At 39.7% G+C, this 10,837-nt stretch overlaps 1 protein-coding gene across 1 annotated transcript in view; it reads left to right on the forward strand.

Moving 5' to 3' along the window:
- LOC113484421 (uncharacterized protein F13E9.13, mitochondrial-like) overlaps positions 1-9,564 on the forward strand; it is a 40,838-nt gene extending 31,274 nt beyond the window's left edge. Inside the window, exon 7 of the mRNA XM_026856803.1 lies at positions 4,568-9,564. Within this exon, the coding sequence (XP_026712604.1) occupies positions 4,568-4,590 (23 nt within the window). The 3' untranslated portion in view covers positions 4,591-9,564. The remainder of the gene's footprint in view (positions 1-4,567) is intronic.
- Positions 9,565-10,837: the final 1,273 nt, after the last annotated feature.

Raw genomic sequence — 10,837 nt, forward strand, 5'->3', positions numbered from 1 at the left:
TTATTGCCAATCAAGGACAACAAGCAAGCATATCGATTTCTACCCAATAACTTTTACCCTGCTCACTAAGTTTTTATCACTGAAACTGGACACATCAACGGATTGGATTTAATATATACATATAGTGCTGATTTATTACAGGAGGAGAAATACAGTCTGGCCTTACATCTAGCTCAATATTTTAACACATTTTATTCCTTGCATTGAAGTTTGCAATGACTTTTTCTACAGATAAAGTGTATAACTTTCAGATATCCCTGGATGTGCAGAAATGTTCAGCTCGCACAGGGACATTGACTGCTATAGGTGTACATGCATCCTGCATTTGGTGGTCTTACAGTCCTGAGTCTTGATTTTAAGACTTTATGTATGCAGAAGTCTGTAGCAGAGGTACTGTTTCAGAGAAGTATAACTAAAGATAAGCTTGGGGATTAGGGATGTGAGATTGGAGGGCATATAGTCACAAAAGGTCAGAGTTGCTTGCTGAGCCTGGTCTGAAGATGTTGATTTTCATCTCGTCTGTGGAGCTGTATATGTAAAGCCTTATGTAAAAGGGCTGTTTACCAGTCACAGATACTGGAATGCAACAGAAGGCTAGCATCGTCCTTCTTGGTCTCTTCTGTTGGTAAAACTTCATAATTTTTGGTCATTTTTTTGTTGATAACTGCAGATCACTGCAGATGATTTGGCCCACTTCACAAATGCGGCATCTTTGAGCTCTCCATATAGAGTGATAGCCATTGCTTATGGTAGAGGTATGATCAATTAATTACTTCTTGGAAGGCAAGCACATCTACAAAACTGAAGGCAATAATCTTCACCACAGAATTACAGAACAGTGGAGGCTGGAAGGAGCATCATCTAGTTCAGCCCCCTGGCTCAAAGCATGGTCAACTAGAAAGGTTGCTTAGGACCTTATCCAGACAGGTTTTGTATATCTGCAAGGATGGAGTTGCCACAACCTCTCTGGGTAACCTGTTCCAGTATTTCAGTGGTCAAGGATAAGCTACTGAGTTAAAACTACAGGCCACGTAAGTCAGCAGGAACAGGTATCTGCTAATTTTGTTATGACAAATGTATGAAACAAGTAGCCTAGAGAGCAGTCAGCTCCCTTGTTGTGAAATGGTAACGTCCTGCTGGGATATTTACCTATCTGGGCAAAGACATCAGTTTTGATTGTTCTTTGGCCCCTTGAGCTGGACAACTCTTCTGTAGAATAAATGGATGTAGAAGCAGCTGATGGTTTTGCTGCTCATGTTCATGATGATGTGGAGAGACCTGGAAAGGCCATACCGTACTCTGCGTTGCTTCCTGATGGAATGAGCAGAGGGACATAAGTTGAATTTCTCCAGACATGTCCTGCCCCAGCCAGACATTTTGTCGAGAGGTTATATTCAAGGATTATGTATGTTTGTCAAGATTTCCAGATGTCTAGTAATCGCAGCCTTTTCTTGGCACATGAGAAAATCCTTTCTACCGTGCATGTATAGCAAATCTGACACTTACTGGAAATGCCTGCTGCACATGGTGTGCACACTTGCAGTAAATCTGATATGTCTGGGGCTCTTTCTTGTGCATGTGCCCTCCTGTGAATTTTCACGAGCACAACAAATTGGATGTGTCCCAAACACTTTTGGATTTACTGTGCACATTCAGACCATCTGTGCAACACATGTACCACAGGTCTAGTGATGCTTTAAGGGTTTTGACACCGTGCGTACACTACACAGCTCCTGATGATGCATTTCAGTAGAGGAGGAGTTCAGTACGGGATCATGGAACACTCAGAAATCATGCTTTTTACTAGGAACCTCTAGGAAGAATTCTGCCACTGGAAGAAGCTGATTTTTGGTTCTTTAGTCTCCTGACTTGTCACAGATAATTGTCCAGTAAGACTTGTCCTACCTTCAAGTGTGCTTTCCTATTGCAAAGGTTTTGAAAGGATCTGTGAATGCAATGTTTTTTTGTTTTTTGAGGGGTGTGTGTCTTGACTGGAACCTATTTTCTTCACCAAAGTAAATTCAAGACAGAAGAGGAGAGAAAAAGATGGTGAACAACTTGGATTTGAGAGGAAAATATGACCCAGGGTATGCATTATCGATTTCCAGCTCAGATGGAAATGTTAAGCTTTGCTGATTGCCTTCAAATCACCTCTCAGAATCAGGCCCACAATGAGAAAGTTACAGCTACTTCCATGCCATTCTTACCTTTCCAGGTAAATACAGAAAGCTGTAGCTGCCAGAGCAGTGATGAATCATGACTTTCTTCCATCCAGAGAGCCTTGGGCTTTTTCCACCTCCAAACATTTAACTTACTTGCAGGGCTGACAGAAAAGCTGTAGATATTTTTTTTTCCAAATATCCATTTGCCTTTCCATTTATCTACTTTTATCTAAAGTATAGAACCTGATGGATGCCCTAGGTAAATCACACATTTTCTGTCTGCCAAAACGGTTTTGCAAATGCTTATTTCATGCCATTACCATTTTTCTGTTTCTAGCAGTAAATTAAAAAGTATCAGCCATTCATCCACTTTAAAAGTAATGCCTTTCCTTTGCATAATTACACATACCCAGTGGAGATCTGTATGCACAGTAAATCTGTTCCTTTAAAAGGTTTCGCCTTAAGTACCACAGTGACATAAATTGGTGTAGTGCAAATTTATTTATTTAAAAGGTTTATTCTTTTAGCTGATAGGGTAACTGATCTACTTCCATTGTTTCATTTGGGCGGGGAGGGCTTTTATTAATGTATCAGATTTAATTCTGCAGCAGATGTTTATGTGGAAGGGTCTCACTCCTTACAGGACTTGAGGCAATTGATATGTGTGTGTAATTTATTCTCATTACAGGTTTATTCTTAACTGCTGTTCAGGGGGTATTCACTGTATCTCCAGTAGATCCTTGAGAATTGAATAGTTTAACGAATGTAATGAGTAAACCTGAAAGACGTACACATAGAGAAGTATACGTATTTGGACGTTACCGCTCCAAATTTGCAGATAACATAAGTATGGTATTAAAAGTGAGTGAGAAATTACCAGAAACAAATGTCTTCCACTAATAAGTGCCCCAGACAGTATTTTGGCAAAGGAAAGATTAAAAAATTGGATCTCTTAATCATTCTCATGTAAACTTGCTCATCTTTATAAGTTGTGCTTGTAGCTCTCAGGGGTGTCAAACCTAAGGCAGAGAAGCCCAGCTGGTGGAAGCCTGGGAGTGAAATGATGAATTTTTTAGCAGCTCTATGTTTATTTTTAGGCTTTATAGAATTATATTTCACTTCCCTTTGAGTGAAATTGTAGGAAGTATCTTAAAAAAAAAAAATTACATTAAGAAACTTTACCAGAATGACAAAAAGTAGCAAAACACCAGAACCTAACTACAGTTGAACATATAAACATGTCTGGATTGCAGCTGATATTGTGGCTACAGTATAATCCTGCAAATATTTACATACATGTTCAGTTTTATGCATATGAGAATTCTTCAGATATTCACAGTCTGAGGATACATCAGACTGCAGGTTAGGTCATGACATGAGTGATGCCATGGAGAAGTGATCTAAATTTCTAGTGTGAATGTATATTTTGTAGATATATTTTCCATGGTACTGGATATGAAAGTAAAATTCAAGGTGGCTGTATTTTTTTTAGGTTATGCAATAAAAACATACAGAAACATTTTGGGGAGAGGATGGTTTATAAGCACATTTTGGGTCTTGAATCTAATTTGGTTAATAAAGGTAGTTTCATTACACAATCAAAATATTCAACCCTATAATTTCACACTATCCATTTTAAAATGTTTTTTCCTGGCATTACAGAGCTGTTGATGCTCTTTCCTGCAGTTGGAAAGGAATAACAGTCTTAGTATCCAAAGCAATCCTGGGAAAATGACATGGGCCTGGGATGAGGAGGTGCATATAATAATTATAGATGTAACAAGGGCTGTATATTGGAGAGAGAAAGTTTATTACATGAAACTCCACATTCCATGTCCATTAAGGTCACTCTTTTGAGATTTCTGGATTTTTGGGGTCTTTTTTTCTAATACATGAAGTAGATCAGAGGTTGCTAACTGTCCTTTTTGATCAGAATAGATTGTGGTGGTTGCAATCATACAGCTTCATAGCAGTACTGGGGAACAGTAACAAATGCTGGGAGGGGGGCTTGGAGAAGCAGGGGGCATAGCCCATTCAGACATTAGGGAGCAGGTTTGGTACTGGTGTTTTGACTTTAGTTGATTTACATACCCTGAAAGTGTGACTGATTCTTGTTTGAGGTCAGTTCTAACTATTGTATTTCACACTAATACTGATCCGTGACAGCAAAGAGTAGGCTTTCTTTTGTATGTAGGTACACAGATACACAGTCTAATGCAACTGTTTCAGCCAACCTGGTTTGTTTTCAGAGAGATGTATATGCCCTGAGTAGGAAGAAAAAGCACTCCTAGATGGTTTGTAATGGTGCTTGATAATTTTAAGGGCAGGACTGTGTGATGCAGTTGCCTTTGATACAGACTGGATTAGTAAGTGACAAAGATGCATCTTTGAATCCCATGTCCTAGAATGTGCTCATGGGAGCTGCTAACTGGGAGTGCTGGAGACTGCAGCCTTCCCCACTGAAACAGCCTCCCCGCTGTTCTGCAGTTGGGAACCAGAGTCACCTTAAAGGGTGAGAGAGTACCTCATCTTCCAGACTGGCTCAATCTTTGTCTTCCCATGCTGTTTGCATCGATGCTAATCAATGTTAATTATGGTAGTGGGGCTTGTGATGTACTCATTATAAGAGCCATCCTATTTTTCTGTGCTTGTACAGCCTGTAACACAATAGAGCCCTGATTGGGGTTCCCTAGATGCTACATATAGTAATACAAATTGTTATAATAATGAATACATGGTTCATGGTGTAAGACTACCAAACTCAGTTCATACAGCCTGCTGAAGCATCACTTGATAATTCTGTTTGCTGTTACCACTAACTGTGGCATACAGGATATGTCCTGACAGTTGGGACCTCAGCCAGTAAACCATTTAAGCTTTTGTTAGTATTTAAATAGGTGCATGGTTTTAAATTTACATTTGAGTCTGTGGTTGTTAGTGTAAATATATGCTTGAGTGTGTGCTTAAAAACCTCTTCTGATTCAGCATCCTTATTGTGCTGGGTTTGTTATCCCACCCCTACTCCATGACTATATGGGAGTTGATGGGATGGTGTGCCAGAATAGATGTTTTTTTCCTAGGCTGAAGGTTATAGGTGCAAGAGCAGGAAGATGCTCCCTCCAAAGAGCTGAGCAGCTAGTTGGGTGTAGGTTGTAGCAAGGGTTCCCACCTCCTCAGGCTGCGGTCCCCTTCCCAGTGTCACTCAGTGCTGGGCACTCTTGTACTAAGAACTGATACCTGACAGGTGCAGTTGCCTGTGATTAATTTGGTTCAGCTCTACTGTTGTCCTCACTGGGAATTTCAGCACCATTGTTTTTATGCATTAATTGGTATAAATAATTACTATTCAGTCCCTGACTCTGCATCTCCAGGCCTTACCCTTGTGAGTTCTAGTGACTTAAATAGTCTCATAATTTTTTTTCAAATAAATTTTTCCACAAAGAGTCCCTTATTGCTTGTTACCTGGTTTGTTATGGATATTGGTTCTAGTCCCATTTTTTCAATTCCCACTAGACTGCATTCCTGGATTTTAGTTATCTATGTGCAGTTTAGGTGTGTGATTATCTGCCTGACTCTGGTTAGTTCTCCATTGTGTACCACATTGTGCTTACCAAGCCTGTGTAACAAAAATGTTCTAAATTGTTAAGGTGTTATATTACCTCTCTTGAGTGTACATGTTGTTTTAAAAGGAATTTGAGTCAGTGTTGCTTCTATGTTTGTAATTAATCTAAAACATTTAGTGTAGCAGCTGGATTTTTCCTTGTTAACTGTGCTTTACTGAGATTTCATGATCTACAGCACACCCTAGTGATACCTGGAAATTACAAAGTTAGACCCAGTCAATTTTACTTCCTTTGTGGTGAAGGCAAACTTAGGATTCCAGTAAGCAAAGTCTATGAAAGTAAATGCTTTTGTATTCAAGATGTGAAGCGGGTTGAATCCCTTGGTTTATGAAACAAAAAAGAGCCTTAGAAATTGAGACTACAGGATATTCTTCTGTGAAAAGAACATCTGTATCATGAGTTTATCTGTTCTGCAGTCTGTATTGTTGGATGTATTTTACAACAGACCATGGGGAAAAGCAACCCAGGGTTGTGTGAGAAGGGAGGAGAATATTTGTTGGGTTCCTTTTTAGACTGGAGAGAGCAACCAGATGTAAATAAAGCATTGTGGAGGAAACCTGCAGGTAGTCTTCACAGGTCAGAAGCCCAAATGATCATTTACTGTCTTATGGCCAGAACATTAAAATTTAGGCTAGATATTTAATTCCTGCTTTTACAGATGGTTAGGTCACTTAGTTTTTCAGGTGATGGTACCTATCTGAAAACTACCCAGTTTTCAGTGGCCAACAGGTCTATATGATTGTGCAGAGGTATGTGCACCTACTTAACTTTTTAGGCTACCTTGCAATCATCTTTTTCTGGATTAGGATCTCTATTTTGATAATCTGGTTTATTTTTAATTCTCTGAATGCACAGAATGGCAATGATTATGAATTGGATACCCTTGACCCCCCTGGTAGGGTGAGAAAACAGGTTTGAGAAGGACTCTGAGAAGGAAGTTTAATTATATTATCAAGGAGGCAGGCAGATATTTATCAGAGATTAAATCAAAATGGTGATGTGTGGGTAACACTGAATGGAACTGAAAACAATATGAGCATCAGAGAAGAAGAGTGTAGGCCTTGTACGTTACAGTGGTTGAAGTTAAATCTCATGAATTCTCAAAGAGAAACAGAATTCATCAGAGAGATGAGAGTTAACAATATCCTAACCTCCCAGCATGTGAAAGCTGTAGCGAGTATCCACTGCAGATGCTGTCAGGCTCTCGAGCAGCTTGTGCAAGTTCAGTATGCCTGTAGAGTTGCTGTTGTCATTGTTCACTGCAGGTGCTTAAGCCCCAAACAACTAAGCTATCCCAGAAAAAGCAGGTTTGGCCAGTGAACATTGCATGCCAGCCGACAAGCAGTGCTGAGGCTGTTCATTTCATGAAGGGCCATGAAGCCCGGACAAGTGCATACACCAGTACCCTTGACCAGCTTGCAGCTCCAGCTTGGCTCAGCTGTAAGATCCAGTCCTGTATCTCTGTTACATCTACAGAGTGTTAATTGACTATGTGAGGCAGAGCTAAAGGTGGTGCCCTCCTTTCTGGCTCGCTCATGCATGACAAATCTCTAATATTCTTTGGAGAGACAAGTTTCCTCTCAGACCTCTGCATTTCACTCTTGTCAGGTAATCCAAACAATAATGGAAATGAGCATTCTGGTTTATGTAAATAAAAACAAAAAGTTTGCAATAATTTATGGTATTTATTTAAATGACATGCAAATTACTTTGTGAAACTTAGGGGGGAAAGCAGCACAACTGAAACAGCACAATTGTTTCCAAGAACATTCATTTCAAATCCACATACAATATTTCATTCATGCTTAATTATTTCCCCAATGCTAGTCTAAGCATTACTAGTTTCCTTTGTCTTTTTGCTTTTGCATGCAGTGTGATTAGCAAAACTGCTTGTGCTCTACCAACTTCTGCACGTACGGGGTTTAGCCTCATTGTTCAAGGGGTGGAGCAACAAGCAATATGAACACTCATGCTGCCAAATTTGGCACACGTGAGCCCTCCAAAGTATACAGATATCACCCATTTCATTTAAATCCCTGTCCGTTTTTTTGCATTGCTACCATAATGGCAACTCCATTGTCTGGGTGTATTATTTGAAGCAGCTTTTCTCCCATTGTTTGTGCACTGTAATCCTTGCGGTTTCTGTAGTCATCGTGAGCAGCTTACTTGAAAGAAATCACTTAGCTCTCACAGATCACTCTCTCTGAACCTGCTGGCAAAGGAACGGGCCATGACTAAAGCATGAGACCTGTGATCTTTCTGAAGAAAATCTCTTCAGTAGAGTTTATAATTTGTTGCTTTCATGGGGCTCTGTTCTCAGGGTTTGGACTCAGTGTTATCTTTCGTCCCCCATGGATTTTTCTACAAGGCATGATGGGAATGTAGGCTGAAAAAAAGACTAATAATGCTGGCTGTGGATGTGTACCCTAACAACATTTTACACACATTTCAAATACTGGCAAAGGGAGACATCTACTGTTTGACAGAAATTAAGGACAGTTGTTTATTCTAATCGCAGCAAAATCTTAGCCTTTTATTCTTCCATGACATAGAGATTGACACACCCTGCTGTGAGTCTTTTCAACAGACTTTTGAGAACTTAATGCTTGTCTACTTAGGGCAGAATGAAAGATCCCCTGGAACTTATCATAGAGAAGGAGCTGCCCAGATCTTTCCCTTTCTAGTCTGCTTGGCCAGTGCCCTCTACTCCAGTGTCTCTCATGGTTGTGTATATACACACTGTTGTAGTTAAAGCCATTTGGTATCAGCTGTTCTTTATCAATTATGCCCATTATGGGTTTGCATGCACATCATTTTATTTCTGGGACAGTCATTTGTGATGTTTTTAAGGCAGTGGTTCCCAAATTGAGGTCTGCAGAAAACCAGCAAAGGGCCTCTTTGTAGTTTGCAAAGACTCTCCAGTTCTTTTTGTTTCTTAAGTCTAGATCACATTATGGTACAACTATAAATATGGTATAAACACTGCCCTGCTCTTCACTTAGTTTAGCAATAGCTATTTATACAACTCTCTTATAGCCATACCGGCATCAAGTGTGATCCCAAATGGTGACACCCTTGTGATTCCACGTGAAGCAGAGAGGTGGCCCAGGAGACAGTATTAAAATATAACACGCTGAACTGTGTAAGTCTGAAAATCCCACCATAATAGATTTTGCAGTGACTTCTAGAAGCTTGGAATCTGGTCCATCATTGTAGAGAGTGATTCAAATTCACCTTTCCATCTTCTTGCCTCCAACCTATCATATGAGAAGAGACCATTGGGCAATACACTGTGTGCAAGCTGGCTTCTTCATTTCCACGCTGCTACCTAGCTGACTGAGAATTCCCCTCTTGCCTGCCACGTTATCAGAACTGAGACCCAGGAAGGCTGGAGAGAGCTGTTCTGTGTTCCCAGAAGAACAGGAAACTTAGTCTTAATGGCTTTGTATCTTTGGGCTCTCATTCAGCACCTGTGAAGTCAGCCAAGGAGCCTTGACTCTGATGGGACTTAAGTCAGCTGCTTTGTGCTTACTCTTTGTGTCTCTGAAGTACTATATGTTTGGGGCCAGAATTATATGTAGCTGAACATCTACTATTCTCAGACTCCACAAGCACAGGTTACGGTGCAGATTTCTCACATCACTGAATAGTATCAAGCATGGAAATCTATCCCCAATGTTATTCCAGACACCTTTAAATGTCATCCTTCCATCCTTGATAGTAGAATGCTTTTGTTCTTTAACTGAATTCACAATACACAATTTAGATCTGATTTTGAACTTTGTCTACTTTATGTATGCCCTTTCATTAGAGGTTTGAAGAAAGCTCAGATGCACTTTTCTTGGATACATTCTGCAAAAGAGTGTTGAATAGAGGAAGTGGTTGTAGGAGACCACTTTTTTAGCTCCTGACTGGAAACCTTGCAGGTATTTTGTGTAGCTATTTTTTAACCAGGGTTTTATTTCCACTTCAGTGTTCATACATACATGTAAACATGTAAACTAATTTCAGGACACTGACTTTTACATTCAGATTTGCTATAGCTTTTTCTGAAAAGGTCACAAAATGGCTACTCTGTACTGGTAAACACAATTCTGAATGAGGCTTCTGAGGAAGTAAAAAGCCAGCACAAATGACTACTGTAATAAGAGTCTGAAAGAGCAGAAGATTGGTACACCATTAAGGGTATGCCTTAAGGATCTTTATGGATTGTTATGCAGTTAAGGATATGCCTTAAGTATCTTTAACAGCTCACTTGGATAGTGCTAGCTAGCAATAGATGCCTTCTTCCAAAGCACCAGCCTTTATTTTTGCATTATCTTTCAAGACTGAGCTGATATATGCAATTAATAGTGTTTTGTGACCTTCTGCACCAGCAGTCTATCTTTTTGGCATTGAAACTGATTTTGTCCAACTTGCCATTTTATCACCTGAGATTGTGCAGGGAGACCAGAGAAGCACTTTTTACAGCAGCAGTGAAATGATTTAGTACAGTGATACTGTTCTTTAAATTCAAACTGTTTCCTACAAGCTGATGAGGCAAACCTCCTCTTTGCTTAATGTCACATAAGGTACATTGAAAGGCTGTGAAGAGACAGATGTTCTATATCTTCACTTCATATGCAAAAACCTGTTATATCCTTTATTTGCATTCAATTAGAAGTCAGACCCTGATGAATATCTAATGTAGGAAATGGGGAAAAGATCTGCCATCAAGCATATGTTTTGCTTGTAGTGGATCTCTGTAACCTAGTATTGTGTCTTCCTGTAGCGATTCGGTCATGTTTACTATTTTATTTACACCTGCATGCACAGAGGTGAAGAGTGTTAATAGATGAAAATTGGAGCTGAGTTCCTGCTTTTAGAAATGTTGCCTTTTTTTCAGTGTAGAGAGTTCTGGAGAAAGCACCATTCCTTTTGAACAGTCAAGCAGTTGCAAAATTTCCATTACTAAGTGGCTCTGTTTAAGGATTGAAATGCTATAGCATTACTTTTATATTAATTTTCTTCTTCAATGTGCCTTGTTTGATCTTGTGAAGCTTACCGTTTTCT

This window comes from Athene cunicularia, assembly GCF_003259725.1.
Source record: "Athene cunicularia isolate RWA chromosome 11 unlocalized genomic scaffold, athCun1 chr11_part1, whole genome shotgun sequence".
In the NCBI taxonomy this organism is placed as follows: Eukaryota; Metazoa; Chordata; class Aves; order Strigiformes; family Strigidae; genus Athene; species Athene cunicularia.